The 19,914-nt window shown below is 43.0% G+C and overlaps 1 protein-coding gene across 3 annotated transcripts; it reads left to right on the top strand.

The window, feature by feature from the left end:
- Positions 1-13,931: 13,931 nt before the first annotated feature.
- LOC128442503 (poly(rC)-binding protein 2) lies at positions 13,932-19,452 on the top strand. Of its 3 annotated transcripts, none has more exons than XM_053424981.1 (13): positions 13,932-14,100; positions 14,873-14,989; positions 15,124-15,147; positions 15,239-15,271; positions 15,374-15,490; positions 15,591-15,722; positions 15,810-15,938; positions 16,045-16,119; positions 16,382-16,441; positions 16,790-16,862; positions 16,959-17,014; positions 17,150-17,319; positions 18,218-19,452. In XM_053424981.1, the coding sequence occupies exons 2-13, from the start codon at positions 14,921-14,923 to the stop codon at positions 18,252-18,254; spliced, it is 975 nt and encodes a 324-aa protein (XP_053280956.1). In that variant the 5' UTR covers positions 13,932-14,100; positions 14,873-14,920; the 3' UTR covers positions 18,255-19,452. The 3 variants fall into 3 exon arrangements, with proteins under 3 accessions (XP_053280956.1, XP_053280957.1, XP_053280955.1); XM_053424982.1 differs by having other exon boundaries at positions 16,382-16,423; XM_053424980.1 differs by having other exon boundaries at positions 16,382-16,423; positions 16,790-17,014.
- Positions 19,453-19,914: the final 462 nt, after the last annotated feature.

The raw sequence follows: 19,914 nt of genomic DNA on the forward strand, positions 1-19,914 counted from the left end.
AGTAATGACAGACTAACTGGAGACATGAGCTTCATACGGCAGCAGACATGATAACATAGGAAATTCAGTAATCCATAGCGTCTGCGTTATAGCACTTACATCGCCCAGTATCAGGCAGCGTGACGAGTGACATGAAGTGCCGCTGAATCTGCTATGTTGTAATTACCTTGTTGTGTTTGTCAGCTGACCTCAACACCCACCGTGCTCGGCTGATACAGCAGAGAGAGAGAGACCGGCAGCAGGTTGATAGAGCGAGAGAACGACAAAACGAGAGAACTAAGAGAAGAGGGGACTCTGGGCTTTTAGAAACTGTTGTCCGTGCTCATTGAAATGACAATTAGGCCAAATACCTCGTGACATTTCTCTTCTCACGATGCAGCTAATGTTCCCCAGCATGTGCAGTCGTACTTCCTTAAAATGCTGAGGCTCTAACAGCGTAGGTCGGACGCACACTTGTTCTCTCTTTGCTGTCATTTGTATAACGTACAACCCTTATTGCAGTATTTGCTGTGGTGGAGGTATTCAGTTCTTTTAGATTAAGAGTAATTAGCAATACAGCAGTGTGAGTAAATGCCTTCGCATAGTCCTGCATTCAAACTCTCGATCGGGCTGGCTATAAAAACCTGAATCTGAAGCTCAACTCAGTTTTATGGAGCTTTACAGGGAGTTGTGGTTCACTGTGAATCTGCCCGACTGCAACTTCCCTGTTCTGCTCAACTCTTGTTGGTCACATCGATTTCAGCTGGAGAATTAAAAAGCTCTAAAAAGCCACGAGACATGACTACAAATGAAAGTGGTTAAAAATCTGTTTCTGCACATTTAAAAGTATAAGTACACCAGTATTATCTGTGAAATGTACTTACAAGTATTCAAAGTGAGTTAATTGCTATGCAGGAAAATTATAGTAACTACTTTTAACCATTATATAATTGGATCATTGTTGCTGATGCATTAATGAATGAATTTTACCTTATTTGCTAATCGAGCTGTAGCTCATTTTAACCACAGTGTTGGTTATATCTTATACGATATAGCCTATGTTAGGTTCTTCTATCAAATAATATTCTATATATTACACTGTGATTTACTACATAGCCATCTGTTTACATAGTAGCCTCTGGTCACATGTGGGTACATTTTATTATATATTTATAAATAAATCAGTCACAGCTTTATATTAATCCTTCTTACACCTGTTAGTGAACCTTCATAGGAGAAAGTACTGATAATATTTGACAAATACAACAATAACCTTGTTGGATGCTTAGAACTATAGCCTGTAAAAATCGTTCATTAAATGTTTTGAAAGAGTTTATATATGCTAAATGCGGGGACAGAGTACTAACATGTATAAAGCACCGTACTATACTAAATGCACTTTGTTGTAGTCCTCCAATGTTTACAATCAAACTGGAAAATAGGATCAATACAACAACAGCAGCCTTCTCAGATTAAGACAGAAATGTTGACAGTTAGCGTGAGATCAATCTGAATCCCAACTGAGTGGATTCAATATGAGTGTCAGCGCAACGCCGGCTAAGTTGTTGCAGCCTCCCACAGGGTCCTAGTGTGAAAGGACTTTTAATGCTGCGTGTCCTTTGACGTCACACTGATGCGTGTGTGATACTGTACAGGATCTTGTCTGATCACTCCCTGCGGTTACCTGACTAAGCCCCTGTTTAAAAACACCCAGCACCCTGGATCACAGCCAGCTGGGCATCTTTCAAACTATCTGGTGGAGTATAATCACGGCTGTTGGCTTCCTGGCAGCAGATATGACATTGACACCTAAAGTGGGAGCCTACAATCCACCACCTACAGAGTTTTTGTACACTGGATGCCCAGAGCTGCTCCTGTCCTCTGTTTGGTACCTCCGTTGTTCTCCTGCTGTTTATAATAGGAGCGATCAATCCTCTATATGTTTAAAAGCAACCACAGGTTCAGGAAACAGAGAGAGAGGAGGCTGCGTTGTGATGTGTAAACCTTTCAAGCTGCCCGAGCACTCAGTGTGTCTCTGAGGCTGAGGCTCGCTCACTGCCACACTGCCACTCTTCAGTGTGTCATCCGCAGATTTGTGGTCCCACCGAGCGGAGCATGAATAAATAATCAGCCCTCGACCAACAAAATGGGCTTTTAATTGTCGGGGCTCCTGTTTGACAACAACGACTGAAACAAAGGCCTCGATACAAACTGACTGATCGATCCTGAACCCCCCCCTCCAGCATCAGCAGAGGAGAAGTGTGTGTGTGTGTGTGCTGCTTTATGTCCACACAGGGATCCAGCAGGCAGCAGTCGGGAAATTAGTTTTTTATTTACTACCTACAAAAAAATATGTCATGTTTTTTTAAAGCAGGGAGAGATGAAACTTCACAGGGAGGCTATAGGAGGAGTATGCGGCTGTGGTTTTGCAGTCTAATCTAGGGGGGGGGGGGGGGGGGGGGATAGGCAAGACATTCAACCATCAAGTAAATGGTAATTTAGTGCTGATTAATCTAACAACAAGTTAACAACCTAACAGAGATTCAACTAATTATTCTCCGAAGAGGGGTTCTCCCTCTAAGAAATTTCTCAATGAAACCAAGGCAGGTGAGGTCTGGTAACTTTGTCCAACACACACATTCATAGGGTTCACATACAGCTGGGAACACAACGGGTTTAATGAACCTCATATGTTAAAGTGTGTATTCTGCATGTATTCTGCCTCAGTGGGTTGACTTTGGTTCTGGCAGCTGTGGAGCAGGAGCCAGCTCTGGTGCAGACATCCTCAGTGGAACAGTCAAATTCATACTCCATATAAAAAATAAAAAATAATAACAAGACAAGACAAACAAGGCTGCTGACATGACATGTTCAGGTCGCATGTGACGAGTGACAGGTGAACATGGACCAATTCAAAGGAGGTTTCAACCGAAGCAGCCTGATGAGCTTCTACCGAGCCTCAGTGGTTTTGTTATTTGACAAAAACCCGCAACGCCCGGTGTGAATCTGGACAAACACTCTTACCTTCTCTCATGTTATGGTGAGCCGCTGCGGATGGAGGCTGAATAGTTATCCGGGCTCTTACATGTCGGCCGTGCGGTGTCACTGTCAGCCGGCTGGGTATCAGCCGGGAAGGTAAACAACGCGCTGCCGCAAATATTAATTGTCTTGTTTTATTCCTTAAGACAATTTCTCCGCGGTCATCGCTGCTCGGTCCTCCTCCACCTCCTCCTTCTCCTGCTCCGTCTCCACGGCGCGTCCTCCGGCGGGAGCTCACAGGTTTACGCAGGGATCCATCGCGGCGGGGAAAACGCAGTCTGGAGGCTGCCGGTGCTGGTGGTGCTGCTGCTGGTGGTGGTGATGCAGGAGCAGCGTTTGCTCCGTCGAGACGCGGGATGAGGGAGGTGGGGGTGGGGGCATCCGAGGGCCCACGACCGAACAGTCATCATCAGCTGCTGCCGACAGGATGAACTCATCCGAGCCGAAATCACGGACTCATGAAGAGCAAACGGTGGTTGATGAATCATTATGCGCAACGAAGAGGCAACATGAGTGGACGCTGTGTGTTTTATCAGTGTTTCTACTCGGGATGGAGCGAGGCTCTTTGATGATCAGAGGCAGAGGAAATACATTCTACTGCGAAATTTCATCCATTTCATTCATTTTTTTAAATCATTGTTTCCTTTTAGACAGTTGATAATAATAAATAAAATATTATATATTAAACATGTGTACATAGCCTACCTGTGTAAAAGCCTAAATCAGCACATCATACACTCTCACAATATCTACCTACTGATTCCCACAACATCTGTCTGTCTGTATGTGATACGAATATCTCACAAACCGTTCAACTTATCAGCCTAATACTTGACCTGTTTATTACAGATAGACTGAGGAGGTGCAGAGCCGAGTTTGGTGCCATTGGGATCAATGATAATTAATGATAATGAAAAGTTGTTGACTTGCGCCTGTAGATTGTGTAAATTGCTTTGCAGACTTCTGAATCATCTGACAAACAATATATGTAATAAAGTATATTCAGTTTGATTTAATGAAAAAACACTGGCTGTGAAATCTTCATTACAGATGAACCAGGTGGGCAGTGTTGTGCATGAAGGAACGCAAAAGAACGCGTTCAATGAACACGTTCACTTTTATGAGAACGATGAACTGAACGCAACACAATGACAAATAATGAATTTGAACGATGAACACGTTCATATTGTAGCGTCCTTGCGTATAGACGACAGGAAACTTCTCTCTTTATGTGTAACTTTATTAAAGTCCAGCGAACACTACACGCTTCTTGTTCATAACTCCGACACTCCTCTCATCCACCACTGTATTCTTCACTCCCCTTCCTCATTCACCCTTGATACGCCAACTCATCAGCCAATGAGAGCCTGGCATCCCACAAAACCCTACAGCCATTGGGCTAGAACTTTCATCCCAATCCCACTCTCTCCCATTTTTGAGCTGGCAATATGTTACACTTAAATTTGGCAGGACTTTTCCTATTAATTGCAAAATATCTTTAACTATGTTAATTTAAATTAATTAAATATAAAAACAGGAAAAAATGTAATTAAAAATAAAATAAAAATAAAAAAAATGTTGCGCGCAATTCCTGCGCATTGGGCTTCTGCGCACGATGTGCGCAATGGGCTTTTGCGCAGAATGTGCGCAGTGGCCTTCTGCGCAGAATGTGTGCAGTAGGCTTCTGCGCAGGGTGTGCGCGATGGGCTTCTGCGCAGGATGTGCACAGTGGCCTTCAGTAGGCTTCTGGGCAGGATGTGCGCAATGGGCTTCTGCGCAGATTGTGCGCAGTGGGCTTCTGCGCAGGATGTGCGCAGTGGCCTTCTGCGCAGAATGTGTGCAGTAGGCTTCTGCGCAGGATGTGCACAGTAGGCTTCTGCGCGCAGCATGTGCGCAGTGGCCTTCTGCGCAGAATGTGCGCAGTAGGCTTCTGCGCAGGATGTGCGCGATGGGCTTCTGCGCAGGATGTGCACAGTAGGCTTCTGCGCGAAGGATGTGCGCAGTGGCCTTCAGTAGGCTTCTGGGCAGGATGTGCGCAATGGGCTTCTGCGCAGATTGTGCGCAGTGGGCTTCTGCGCAGGATGTGCGCAGTGGCCTTCTGCGCAGAATGTGTGCAGTAGGCTTCTGCGCAGGATGTGCGCGATGGGCTTCTGCGCAGGATGTGTGCAGTAGGCTTCTGCGCAGAATGTGCGCGATGGGCTTCTGCGCAGGATGTGCACAGTAGGCTTCTGCGCAGAATGTGCGCGATGGGCTTCTGCGCAGGATGTGCACAGTAGGCTTCTGCGCAGAATGTGCGCAGTGGGCTTCTGGGCAGGATGTGTGCAGTGGGCTTCTGCGCAGGATGTGCACGCGCATTTTTTTATTTATTTTTTCCCCCCATTTAATTCAATTAAAAAATATATATATTTAATTTGATTTAATTTTTTTATATTTAATTTTATATTTAATTTTTTTTATTACATATCATCATCATTTCTCTGCGCTGGTTCAGGGGTAAATGATGCTGGTCTTCACAGGTGACTGACCTACGCAAGCCTGTAGCCGCCACCCCCCCACAGGAGATTATGTGCTTGTGTGTGTGGCTGCGGCGCTTCCTGGTTCTTCCCGGCCCTACGCTGCCGGTGGAACAGCCAAAGTATCTAACATGGGCAAGGAAAGGGAGCTTTTTTCACAGCGCTTCTACCTCCGGTGCGTCCCCGGGGTTAGAGGATGATGGTGTGACGTTAATGTGTTGTTTTACATTGCATGTGTCACGTCATGATAAATCAGTCTCCTATGTCGCCTGTACCAGGAGCCGCCCCGTCACTGGTTATCTTGGCTCGCTGTCTGGCCGGTAACCAGCCGTCCGGACCGCTCCGTGAAGAAGGAGGAGGAGATGTTTCTTCACTTGGAATGCGGCCACTTTATTTCTCGGATATACAGCAGGAGCAACACTCGCGTCACCTCTAGATGGTCCCTCACTTCTCCTTAAGGCCTTGAAGGCCAATGTATGCTTCTCCGTTTTGACGGACACGGACAGATAGGACCGCCCTCTCCAACGTGGAACGCCCTCTCCGTGCCTCTCCGAGGCTCCTCGGAGAGCTTTTCGTGCCTTCTCCGAGTCCTTTGCGGACTGACGGACGGACAGAGCGGACGGACCCTTTTTGATTTATAGTTCTACGAGCCTTTTTGTTGTGAAAACAATTCACCGCCAGAACAGTAGATGGGGAAACGGAAGTCGAGCTTAGACAAGCCTACCTCATGAGATATATAGAAGAAGTCCACGCTGGTTTATTTACGTCCTCCCGGCTCCTCACACACAGTGAACGATGGCAACTAACAGAAAAAGGATGTTGATGACGCGACAGTTTTTGCTGAATAAAGTGACACCCAGCGGGTCAAAATGCTTTTGTTATCGTGTCTTAGCGCAGCGGTTCCCCGGTCTTGTTTCCAAACTGCGTTGCTAATTCAACAGCTGCAACAGCTTGAAGCTACACGGAGGCAGCTAGCTCCCCCCAGCTTCCACACACAGTCAGCAGGGACACCCGATACTAACTACTACCAAGTGTTTGCTTCTAACCTGACGGTGTTTGAGAAACAGTGTCATGAGAGCCGTGGGATTAAAGTCAGCGGGTTTTTGCGCTGTTCCCACCGCAGTTAGCATGGTGGCTAGCCCACTAGCCCCGTTATGAAAGTTCGTTATAACCGTATGTGACCGTACACACATGCTGTAAGTGCTCTAACCAGCCACCGTCAGCCGGACAACGCCGCTGGCTTAACACACTTGTCACATTAATCATTGAGTCGTAGTTGTGATTTTGGTTTATTGTGATGTAGGGAATGGAACAGGAAGTTTCCATTCCGAAGCGGACCAATCACAGCCAAGTGCTATCCGTGGGCTGTCCGTCATTTCGACGTGTAGTTAGAAAAATGAGAGCGGCACGAAAAGCTCTCCGAGGAGCCTCGGAGAGGCACGGAGGGGGCGTTCCACGTTGGAGAGGGCGGTCCTATCTGTCCGTGTCCGTCAAAACGGAGAAGCATACATTGGCCTTCATAAACACACTTTTAGCATATTTTCCCACAATACCCTGGTGCACTACGTCACACACTACAAACTTTCCTTAAAGGGGCAGGCCATACCTGCAACACAACAGCTCTCGGTCTCATATACAGATGGGAAGAGAAAGCAGAGACGCAGACTCAGCAACTACATCCGAGATCCGATGCACCTTATTATTATCTGAGGGATTTTTACACACTGTCTGATAAACATTCCGACAGTAAAGGCAAGGGGTAGTGATGGATAAGGTTTTCTTTAACAAGTTAAGTCTTTCATTCTCACTTTCCAACTTAAAACTATGAAATGAACTGAAATATGAACTAGTTCAGAATTTAAATGGGGAACTATGAACGTGAACTATTCATGTTTACTCATGTTTACGTATGAACGGAACTTTAAACTAGTTCATGAGAGTAGTGAACTTGCACAACACTGCAGGTGGGATGAACACGAAGTTTTCCAACTTCAGCCTGCATCCTTAGACTGTTTATAAAAAGCTCTGCACACAACGTCCAGCGCACATACAAATTCAAAGTGACTGTTTGTTGCAAAACTGTTTGAAGAGGAATCACTATTGACAAGGAATCATTCCTAAGTCGCTCCGGGAACATTGACAGAAGCAAACAAAGCAGGGAGGTTTACAGTGGGCGCTGCAATAGTTCTGTAAGTGTTCAATCTCTTATGAAGCATCCCAGAGAGGTGTATAAACAATTAATATATCATATCAAATCATGCATTTTACACCTCAGGGTGACATGCATGCTCCGAGTTATTATTTGTCTGTGGAGCAGCTATAGGATTTCAGTTTATATGGCCTCAGTTGTTCTATGAATGTATGGAGGCTAGTCATGAATTTTGTTTGCCAGGGTGAATAATGGCAACATGGATATTTAGACACACAAATGCAAATATTATGGCACACACACACACACACACCGAGGAGCGTGCTGTCAGCATGAATATGACTAATGTCCAGTTTGAAATCAGAGTGACAACGAAAGACCTCCAAAGTAATGCCCAGAAGCACAAACATTAAGGGTGTCTGATTGGACAAGACCGTGACTAATGACTCTGAATCTGATCCCAGGGTGGATATCAACAGAGGCAGCCAAAGGTTCTGTTGTACAAGCTCAATACTTTTCTGTTCAGCTTGTACTTTTCCATAGAGCTGATCCAAGCTATTTGAAGGCTACCTGCTCATAAATAGTCGGACAATTAGTTTAGTTTCCTAGTTCAGCTGTATAGGACAACATGTGTACAACATGAAATGCACATTATGTATGATATAACTGTATTTTGTACTATATATGTACAGTTTATACTGAGGTAATAGTTACTTTTTTGCAGAAGCTCATATATAAAAAAAAAATGAAGACTCCAAAATGACTCACAGGGAAAACCGATTAAAACGTCTTTGTTTGCTCTTGTTCTCTCTAAAGTGTTTCAACTCGTCAAAGTCCATTTATCTTTGGGATTTTAGACCAACAGGAAACAATAATGAAGATCCAGAGTTTCTTCATTGCGGCAGAAAATCTTCATCGAGCTAATTAGTCGAATACTATTTAGCAGTTTTGATGTGGCACATAAAGCGTTTTCCCTGAAATGCTCATGCAACAAGCAGACCGTGTTTAATTAACTTAGCACCAACAGCCTGTAAAAGTCAAGATGGATCCAGACAGGTAAATAAAACACAAACCGATGCCTGTGGTTTTTATTTTGTCTGAATACGACATTTTAAAGATATATGTGGCTGATCATGCCATAAAATTTACTTTTCCTCGGATGCCTTTTATGTTCCAGATGGAAAAGAATAGGAATTCACATTCCATTCATTATTGTCAGTGTATTTCACTGTGTGTGCTTCATTTATTCCACATGCACTTTTATTTTTCTCTGAATTTAAGTATGGAACAAAAAACAAGGTTCCTTTCAGCCGTGTCACCCGAGCAGAATCGTGACACGTTGTTGGCAGATGGTGGGAAATTTAGTGGGATACTTTTGCTTTGTGTCTGGCCTCTCTGTGTGTACCGAGGCCAGTGAGTACTGTAGTGTGAGAGTGTTCTGGAGGAGGGAGAAAGCTGTTCTACCATCAACTGCCAAGCTTCGTCGCCCCAGTCTGTCCTGTCTGTGAGGATTTGGTCCACCTTCCTCATTTACCTCATGTCTTTCTGCTGTTTTCCCTAATGTACATTGTTAGCCCTTGTTTTGTCATGTTGTGTGTGTTGGGCCGGATTTGGTTCACCTGAGATTCATTCTCCTATCAACTCAACAAGTCTGTGACTGGGCTTAAACCCTCGGTTCCTCCACCAGACTCCACCAGACCATGATATTAACATTGTGGCCGCTCTCTGCTTTTGGCATCTTGAAGTATCACTATTTTATTAAGCATTTGCTAGTTAGCACTTAGCACACAGCACAAGTTGATGGGCATATTATTAGCATTTCAGTGTTTTGGGGCATAAACTAAATAATTGCACCAACCTCTGAACCTAATGGCCCTGACAATGAATCAGTCTCTGGGGGTAATGGTGTATTTCTGGGCTTCTAGTGTAGACAGTGGATTCATTAGAATACATTCGCCTGAAGGTATGAATGCATGTCCTTGCATTAAATGTAAATCTTTGACCTACAAACGATGGATCCTCTGGGCACCATGAACGTGTGGATGAAACTTAATGTCAGTCCATGCAATAGCTGTTGAACCATTTCATTAGAGAATAAAAACTCACCACATACGTGATATATCGTGGAGGATTCTCTATCACACTCTGTATAAGCTTGGTTTTGCATGTATTTCCCTCCACACAGAGTCCAGACAGCAGGCCCAGTGGCTTGCATAACTGGGTTCTTCCTGTGGAGGGCCTGGCTTCAGAATGACGACTGCTCCTCATGCTCGTGCCCCCAAGATATCGCGCCAATTATCCGTCTCTGTGGGAGCAGCCTATTTGTGGAAGATCCTCTTAAAATAAGAGCAGGGAGTCACAGCCTCTCTACATCCTTTCTGTCTCCTGACTGGACAGTTTACGAGGGCATGCGTCACCTCTCGCTGTGACCCCGCAGGTGCAACTTACTGCGGCTGTGGATAGGTAGCGATGCTGCAGTCACCGAGAGCACAGGGCTCCGGCTCTGCTTACACCCCTGCAGAGAGAATTCAGTCCCACTGTGCGTCTCGGTATCTCCATTTTAGTGAGTTAACGGATTCTGTGCATCTCGCCCGCTGTTGTGTTAAACATGACTCCCAACCTTTTCTCTGTCTCAAACACACAAAGGACATGGGTTCAAGTCCAAAAAAACAAGTAACAACAATTGTTTCGGAGGAGAATTAATCATGAGTGCTTCTGTTTTCCATCTATTTCTGAGTCCTTTAATCTTTAAAATAACATCCACTTGCTAATTAGGTGACTAATTGGACAACCCTCTCTCTGGCTTTGAGTGTGTCATCAGGTTTCACACTGTAATGCAGATCATTTACTTTTATTATGTGAGGAAGATTCACTGCTCAAGAGAATAAATTGGATTTTCCCAACACTACAAAATTGGAATTTGAAAAAAAGTGTTATTACTGTTCTTGATGGCTCACCGCAATTCAAGTCATTCCAGATGTGAATCCTTATAACAGCAGAGTAAAATAGCAGGGCTAAAGCTGTACTGCAGGTAGTGGGATGTCAGGGGCAGCTGACAAGAGGATGTCAGGTGGGCGAGTGGCATTTCATCATACAATCCATGTATAGTAATCAATGACCACTCACCAGCGGAGGGAGGAAGGACAGGACAGAGAGAGAGAGAAGGAGAGAGAGAGAGAGAGAGAGAGAGAGTATGTGCCAGTGGGCACGTCAGATAAAAGCATTGAAGGAGAAAAACGGAACAAGGAGAGGATGCATTACATTTGGCAGGGGTGGGGGGGTTGAAGGAGGTGTGGGGGGCAGAGGATGTGTAAAAAGAGCAGAAATCGTGTGAAGGATGCAGAGATTACAGTAAGCAGATGATTACGTAAGCTGCCTGTTTGATGGAGGAGACACATAAAAAAAAGACCAGGGAGACCGTGTGTTGTTTGCCAAAACTGTTGAGCTTGCACCCCCTCTCCTCTGTATCATCCAGCTCTCAGTGAAGTTGTTAACCTAATTAAAGCTCTTTTGTTACAACCACAACAAAAAATACTCTTTAGCTTCATGTGTTTATAATGTATTTTCCTCTTCGGTGTTATTGCACAGAGCTAGAACCCTGTTCATGCAGCGTGCAGCTGGTGGACTTACAGTAGACGTTTTACCTGTTACTGGAGCATGACGGCCTCTGGTTGGGGGGCAAATCTGGTCAGCCATGGTTCTATTTTAAAAGCACCACCAGCCCTGTGAGCCTGGCACCGCTCAGGCAGCACTGCAGATGGCTTTGCAAAAATCAAGCTCCAGCCTCCAACAGCCTGGATTCAGTTTAGAACGACCAGGAAGGGAAATAATATTTTAAAAAACGACCAAGAACTGGAGACGAACAGCTTTCAGATCAGCTGAGCTCCATCTCCTCCAGAGTGGAGGCCAGCTATCGAAAGCAACGATTCTGATTCCATGACACTGAGCCAGACGTAATTCACGAGTCGTGCATTTAAATGATAGTGTGTAAATCAAGATGTGTAGGACATCAGTTCTGATGGAGAATTGGATTTATAAAAGATTAATGATTCAGGGGGAATAGAACACTGGTTACAGACAATAGCGAGTGATTCCAGCCATTGACTAATTGTATCGTGGGTGCTCTGATGTGCACCAGATTAATGAACATGTGCTGAGTGAGTTCAGGCAGAGTACTCCGTCAACCAGACCATGAACACATGGTTACAGGGCTGTACTGTTCCATTTCATCCGTCTCCTCTGTTTTTCTGTTGTACGCTGGTTTAATAGCGTCACGATTCAGAGGATTTAACTGTACAATCCAGGGCTTCGGTCGTGCTCCCTCTAAGTCAAAATAAAAGAGTATAGCAGGCAATTAAGGTCCTCAGTTATCCCATCAATCATGTGACAAAACAACAGTCTCGCAAGCAAACAAGGAAATCCACCATGAAGCGGAACGTCATAAATCACATTTCACGTCTAAACAAAGAAAAGATGAAATAACGAAGCTGAGGTTCATTATTTTCAGGTCACAAGGTCAAGTTGTCCTTTTGGGATCGTTTACACTGTATCAGCAGACTTTCAAACATCATCACAGCCTGGAGGTACCAGCCAACAAAAGGCCAATTTTATAGCCATGTTAGCGATATGACTGATTACTAGCCATTATGACTCATTACTGACCATTTGTCTCTCGTTTGCTTCAGAAATGAAACACACATATGGCTTTAAAGGCCAACGTGACAAATAATACATACAAATGATTATTATTTCATATTACATCCCTCTGGTCACACATCTAACTTCACTAGTATCTTTAATTTGATATTTTTAAGTGAATGACATGCCTGTTTAACGGTATTTGCTTGAAGGTGCTTCGTTAGTTATTTACTCAGTAAGGTAAGGACCCTGAAGTCAACACGTTCAGTTTGATTTGAATGTGGGTGATGCTGAAAAGTATGAAGCCCCTGAAATTTGACTGAAACCAGCTCGGTGCTGAGGTGACTGTAATCACAGTGTTGTTGTGCCATCTGTTGGAGGAAGAGAAAACTGCAGCATTGTGTCATCAGCAGCGTCAAAGCTTCAGACTGCGTTTTATCTGAGATTCCACAGAACACAATTCAACTTTGATTTTGAACATTAACACATTTTTTCACAGCGGGGGATTATAATCCACCGTTTACAATATTATAAATGTTTTAATCTAGATTAAATACATTCACGTTTTGCAAGGTAATGTAAATATTGTATGCTCTACAAGTAAGCATTAGAGAAGAACATGTTTCTCTCACTGTTAAATTTTCAGTTCATGCCATGATATATTTCAAATATACTTTATATATATATCTAACGTGAGTTATATATTAGTATAAATTTAGTATTTCATAATTATGCCTCGGGAGATCGCCAGACGGGTGCTCTATGCAGGACTATTTTATTTTGCAGGTGAGGCCTTAAGGTGAGGCCTTTGCAGTTTCTAGGCTGTCGGCCTAGTCACACAATATTTATTACATGAAACTTGACTGTTAGTGATTCAGTGACTCTTTCTCAACATGTAAAGACACTGTAGAAACGTTTCTTCAACCTTGAAATAACTTCAACCACAAACCATCTTTTCAGGTTGAATTCACAATTATTTCTGTCTGTAAACACACGGAATTAAAATATCTATCTATCTATCTATCTATCTATCTATCTATCTATCTATCTATCCATCCATCTACAGCCTATATTCACATTGTTTATACAGTGGTTATAATAATTTTTCTGTAACTAAATATGATTTTAATTGTACATAATTGTCAAAACTAGTAATAACAATAAGATACTAAGTCATAATAATAAGATACTAAGTCATAACAATGAGATACTAAGTCATAATAATAAGATACTAAGTCATAACAATGAGATACTAAGTCGTAATAATAAGATACTAAGTCATAACAATAAGATACTAAGTCATAAAAATTTGATACTAAGTCATAATAATAAGATACTAAGTCATAATAATAAGATACTTAGTCATAAAAATGTGATACTAAGTCATAATAATAAGATACTAAGTCATAATAATAAGATACTTAGTCGTAACAATGCGATAATAAGTCATTATTCTGTTTCTCATCACGGTGACTTACTGTATCTTTATAATTTCCCTACTGAAATAAAATAAAATAAAATCAAAACATAATCGTGGCCTTTAATTTACGTGTTGGATGTATTCCCCGAGGTGGGCGGGGCTGTGCGTGGAGGGGCGGGGCCGCGGAGGTCAAAGTTGAACTCATTGGGTCTTTTGTGCTAAGCAGGAGAGAAGAGTCCGATCGAGCAGCGGTGTCGCTTCCCTCTTCCCCGGATCCTTTTAAAACTCCCTCCCGAACCTCTCCCCTTCCACCCTTGCCACCCTACCCACTCCCCCTGAACACTCTTCAAGGGCCTGTTTTGGTAAGAGCGCCACACGTTCTGCTTTTTCTGCCTGTTTTTGTCCGCAGCTTTCGGGATGAAGGGCAGGAACTACTCGGCGCGCTCCGGAGGCCGCGGGACCCGACTATTCGCTGGAGCGTACGATGCTAAAGCTAGCGAGCGCGAATGGAAAAAAAATCCCCCGAAATGTTTTCGGCGTCGCGGCCCGTCGCAGAGTTACGTGCCGGCGTCGGTTCCTAAACGTGCGCCGCTAATGATTTCCCCAAACACCACAAAGGAGAAGTTATTAGGAAATGTGGCTGTGCTAACTAGCTAGCGTAGCCTTGCGTGACTGTGTTGCTCTCACCAAAATAGACAGGGATTTGCGACGTTAGCCTTAGCCATTTTCGAGTCTTTCGTTGCTAATGTGGACGCGCACTCGGCTTAAACTTACTCTAGTGTAAATCAAAAGTTCCCCCAGATTGATTTGAACCCATTAAGTAAATGACGAGCTGTGTCGCCATAGCTGTAACATGCCGGGAATTAGGCATCCCCCCATAGAGACAGTGGGTCATTGTGCTAGCGTGAATCAGTGGAGTCGGGCCAGTCTAACGTGAATTACTGGACTTACTGGCGTCTCCTTCTTTTTCCCAAGGTGACACACGCACGTTATTAACCACAATAAGAGGCTTTTCCAGATGTGAACCCTCCGCATCGCTTCACGCATCTGCACTGACAGCAGCGGGTTTAAAGGGCTCGGGTGTCCAGCTACTACATCTGTCCCTGATCGTCCCGTTTTGACTCTTGTTTTCAGACTTTAAGCCTGTCTCACCAAAGACTCACCCTGGATTCTCCGGTAGAAATGGACTCTAGCCTGGTTGAAGGAGGACTTAATGTCACCCTTACAATCAGGCTACTCATGCACGGGAAGGTGAGGGAGCTCCTGCACGCGATGTCTGATTTCAAGCATTCATTCCCCCCTCCCCCCAGTATAATCAGGTCTGGTGGCCATTAACAATACATATCTTGCTTTAACGTGTCATCTCTTTTTATCTCCATCCGCAGGAGGTTGGAAGCATCATCGGAAAGGTACGTTTGTGTTGATGCCTGCACGAATCCATCTTTTTCTTGTCCTGTGGTGCGATTTGTAAATATTGTGTACTTGTGTGTTCTTCAACAGAAAGGAGAGTCGGTTAAGAAGATGCGAGAGGAGGTAGGTTATTTTGTTTTCATTCATAATTTCAGTGGAGCTCACGCCTGCACGTTACGGCATTACATTGTGACTGATCTAAATACTCCATGTTTTGTTCTGCAGAGCGGAGCTCGCATCAACATCTCAGAGGGGAACTGTCCAGAGAGGATCATAACCCTCGCAGGACCAACCACCTCCATTTTCAAAGCCTTCTCCATGATCATCGAGAAACTGGAAGAGGTGAGAGTCGCACGCCACATCCTGCGTCAAACGTGATACAGCAACATATTTGAAACGTTCTAATTTTCACTGTTCTCCTGTCGTGCTACTTTCTGTATAGGACATCAGCACCTCAATGACTAACAGTACAGCCACCAGCAAACCGCCAGTCACCATGCGCCTTGTCGTGCCTGCCAGCCAGTGTGGCTCGCTCATTGGCAAAGGTGGCTGCAAGATCAAGGAAATCAGAGAGGTTTGTCACCGGGCTTCTTTGTTTTTGTGATGTTTTGTATTTGTGTTGAAGTGTCCTAACTCTCGGTGTGTATGTCTGTGTCCACAGTCAGCAGGAGCTCAGGTACAAGTAGCAGGGGACATGTTGCCCAACTCAACAGAGCGTGCCATCACCGTTGCAGGGACCCCCCAGTCCATTATCGAGTGTGTCAAGCAGATCTGTGTCGTCATGCTTGAGGTACAGACAACCATTTGCAATTGCTCTTATTGATACCAAAGATTATTTATAATTTACTATGTTCCTGTTGATGATGCTTCAATGGTGAATGTTTCTATTTGTTTAGTCTCCACCGAAGGGAGTGACCATCCCGTACAGACCCAAACCCTCAGGCTCTCCTGTCATCTTTGCAGGTGGTCAGGTAAACAACGAAAGCATTTAATTTGTTTGTCATGTGCAGTATTTTCCTTGATTGTGTCCAGTTTTGGTTCCACTTTGTGCTGAAGCAGTTCTGGTCAAATGAGTCAAATTATACACAAGCAATTGTTTCCAGTAGCTGGTGTGCTGTTTATAGCCGGCCTGGCTTTGGTTGTGCCGCTCACCAAGGACAGTGAACTGATGGATTTTTGAGTTCAGTGTGTGTGACACTGCCACACCCTCTAAGTGCTGTTCTCTCCTTGCAGGCATACGCTGTCCAAGGGCAGCACGCCATTCCACAGCCTGATGTAAGTGAAGGGCCCTCTGTAAGTGATCCAATATATTTGCAACTTCGGTCCTGGGAAGCCATACCACCTTCTTATTCCATCCCTCTGACCCATTTATATCAACCACCGTTGCTTGACAGTCACATTCATTCAATAACCCAAAGATTGTAGAGTAAAATTCTAACATCAACATTTTTCAAGCTTGAGGCTCAATCATGGGTCTCATGCTTCATTCCATATTTTCCTCTCATCTTCACTTTAACCTCTTTACAAAAGGAAAATAGTTGCAACATTTCAGCTTTGCTGTCGTAAAAGTTTTCCTCACTCCTGGTCTGTCTCTGTCTGTGTTTGTTTGCTCTCCACGTCGATTCCTCTGTTTATCAACAGCTCACCAAACTTCACCAGCTGGCCATGCAGCAGAGCCCTTTCCCCATTGCACACGGCAACCAGAGCTTCCAGGGTAGGTGGACAGATGGAAAGAGGGAGTTTGATTGCTGTAAATCTGTAAAAATCTGTTTATTCAACACTCTTGTCGGGTTTCTTTGCGTTTCTTCAGGAGGGATGGATGCCTCTGCACAAACTGGCTCTCATGAGCTGACCATTCCAAACGATGTAAGTGACCTTTACCTCCTTTTGCTTTTTTAACGTGGAAACAAGATCCTAAATATCCTGTTGTCCTGTCGTTTTATTATTTACCTTGTGGGATTGACGATGCTGATGTGTTCTCACGGTTTATTTTTGTTTCAGCTCATTGGTTGCATCATTGGTCGTCAGGGCGCAAAGATCAATGAGATCCGTCAGATGTCAGGTGCTCAGATCAAGATCGCTAACCCCGTGGAGGGCTCAACTGACAGACAGGTCACCATCACTGGCTCCCACGCCAGCATCAGCCTGGCTGAGTACCTGATTAATGCTCGGTAAGAAAGAAGCTGCTGGGTTCTGAGACGCATCCTTTCAAAAGCAGGTTGACAGGAGTGTTCTACGTTTTGTTTGCTTTGTCTTGAGTAAAGAGTCAGTTTCAGTAGAAAGGGTTCACTGGACACCACAATCTCTTCTCTTTATACCTCCTCGACTGTGATAGCCACAACCAGAGACATTTTATTGTAGTTAAATGTCTTTCCATTTGTCTCACATTCTCGTGAACTGAACTTTGAAGGATTTTCCTAAAATTTGGCACAAACGTTCATTTGGATAAATCGTTACGATTTTGGTGCCCTAAGATCAAAATCGCACTGATCCCACAAAATACATTTTCTGGAATTAATGAGCTAATTATGGTACATTTTCATATAAATGTCTTCATGGGATAAAATGATCGAGTGATGCTATTTTCAAGGTCGGCTTCACTGACATTTAAATGTTCTTCAAACACAATTTTCTGGCCATTATTCAACCCAGTGACTCAGGAGCAGAAGGGAAATCGTGACTATATTTCCTGCAGCTTTATGGTTGGTGGAGGTTTACAGATCTGCTGTTATCATGTCCATACGACCAGCAAGTCACAAACGTTGAGGTTTATTACAGAGGAAGAGACACAAAGCTCTATTTCCCCAGAATACAATTGCTTGATCAGAACTTTCCTGGCATCAGAGAATTGCAACTTGAGTCGACTTTTATTGGTTCACTAAATGTAGAAATATCTTATTATTGACCCTTTGTTTGGATTAGAATGTTTTATCATTGCCATTAATTAATTAAGAGTCATCATATATAAACCATTTTTGTAATAAGTATTGTCACTATTTAAACATACATTTGTCTTTATTATTTACTGAAATGTTAACGTAAAGTTCTATTTTCTGTTGTTCTCCTCAGGCTGTCTTCTGAAGCTACTGGACTTGCAGCCAACTGACATGGAGGATCATCATCAGCACCTAAAGTAACCCCTCCCCCTACTTTTTACCAAGAGGTCCCTTATTGAACTTAATGCAAAAACCAAGTACTATAAACTCACTGTTTTCTCCTCTGCTTTGGTTAGACTCTTCCTCAGTTTTAATTACAACATCATGGATATTGGTATTTTATTTATTTATTTGTTTTTAAAATTCCCTTTGCATATAGTTGTTAAAGGATTCATACTGTTGTTGTTTTTTTCTTCTTATTTTGTTGTATATCTGTATGATTTTCTTGATAAAGGTAAAATATAAAAAGTTTTAGAAAAATCTGAAAAGGCATAAATACCGTTTTCTTATGTCAGATTTTTCTTAGAAAATGTTAAAATGAAGAAAAAAAGACAATAACATTATAGATGGACTGTTCTTTCCCTTCCTTTTTTAAATATCTATTTATTTTTATTTAAAACACAGCTCCTTGAGAGTAGAGCTCATGAATATTTGCCATCTTCAGTGTGAAGCTGTAGGTCCTGGATGAGGAACTGTGGGTTTTAATGGGTGTCAGTGGGTGTAAATGGTTTCCAGTTCAAGATGTGTGCAGGAACAACCTTTCAGTCAGAAGTTAATTCATCCCTCATGTGGGTGCTGATGAGAATTTTAAGCTACATTAAGTCTCACCTCTACTTTGCAGAGTAATTGTTTTGTGTCATTCCTGTGTTTCCATCCGTTATATTTCTCGATCAGGACTTTTGAGCATTGTTGTATATTGGATTCTGATAAGGGTGGGTGGGCCTCGGTGACTAGGAGTGGGCCTGAATGAGAGGAAAATATTTTCTTTTCTCAGAAATTACTAAGACCATAGTAATGATGATGAAGATTATAATAATAACATTGAAATGTTTGTTTTAAATAGAGAAAATATTTTTTTTAACTGCAGGGCTGGGGAATGCTGCAAGGGGCAAAACTACAAGACATATTGGTCTTTATAAGTATATCATGCTGAGGTATTAAATTATGATTAACTAGAAGGAGAATTATAGAATTAACACTAGTTTCCTGCTATCCTTTTTTGCCTGGGTCAGATTTTATTTTTTATTATTCTTTGCAGGATGAAGAAACTCACGTTTTTGTGCACGTTTTCAAACTATTGTAGATCTGGGTGCAATTAAATTGTTGAAATGAAATGCAGAAATTAAAAAAAAGATGTGAAATGCTGAAGAGATCATTGGTCATTTTTATGTTAAATGAAATCCTAGATGGACACCTTTTATTTATCAGTGTCATGTTTACTGGAACCATTCTCTGGTAAGGTCTATTTGAATGGCTTAATAAGCTTTTAATTGCTTTATTAACGGATAATAAATTGTTGATAGATCAGCTACACACATTGATGGTGGTTGCTGTTTGTCTTCCAGCAGTCTGTTTATATAAATCGTACTTTTTTTTAAGAGTTCCATGTTAAAAGGGTTAATGCCTCTAGCGTGAAGTTATAATTGTCAGTTTGACATTAATAAAGGGCAATAAGGGTTTTTCAATTTGTAATATGCCATCAGCAATAGTTGGTTCACCTCTAAATGTCAATAAATCATTAGCAAAGGTCTCGACATTAACACATCCAGTCTGTTGTTACATGGTAAATATGAATAAGCTGATTTCCAGGAGATAAATGGTTGAACAGTA

This window comes from Pleuronectes platessa, chromosome 6, assembly GCF_947347685.1.
Source record: "Pleuronectes platessa chromosome 6, fPlePla1.1, whole genome shotgun sequence".
Taxonomy (NCBI): Eukaryota; Metazoa; Chordata; class Actinopteri; order Pleuronectiformes; family Pleuronectidae; genus Pleuronectes; species Pleuronectes platessa.

What these genes read in the sequence shown, in the direction of transcription:
- LOC128442503 (XM_053424980.1), top strand. Translation starts at nt 14,921, where the DNA reads ATGGACTCTAGCCTGGTTGAAGGAGGACTTAATGTCACCCTTACAATC. An exon ending in AGATCAAGGAAATCAGAGAG is followed by an intron (nt 15,723 to 15,809) that starts GTTTGTCACCGG and finishes CTGTGTCCACAG; the next exon opens with TCAGCAGGAGCTCAGGTACA. An exon ending in AGCTGACCATTCCAAACGAT is followed by an intron (nt 17,015 to 17,149) that starts GTAAGTGACCTT and finishes TTTTTGTTTCAG; the next exon opens with CTCATTGGTTGCATCATTGG.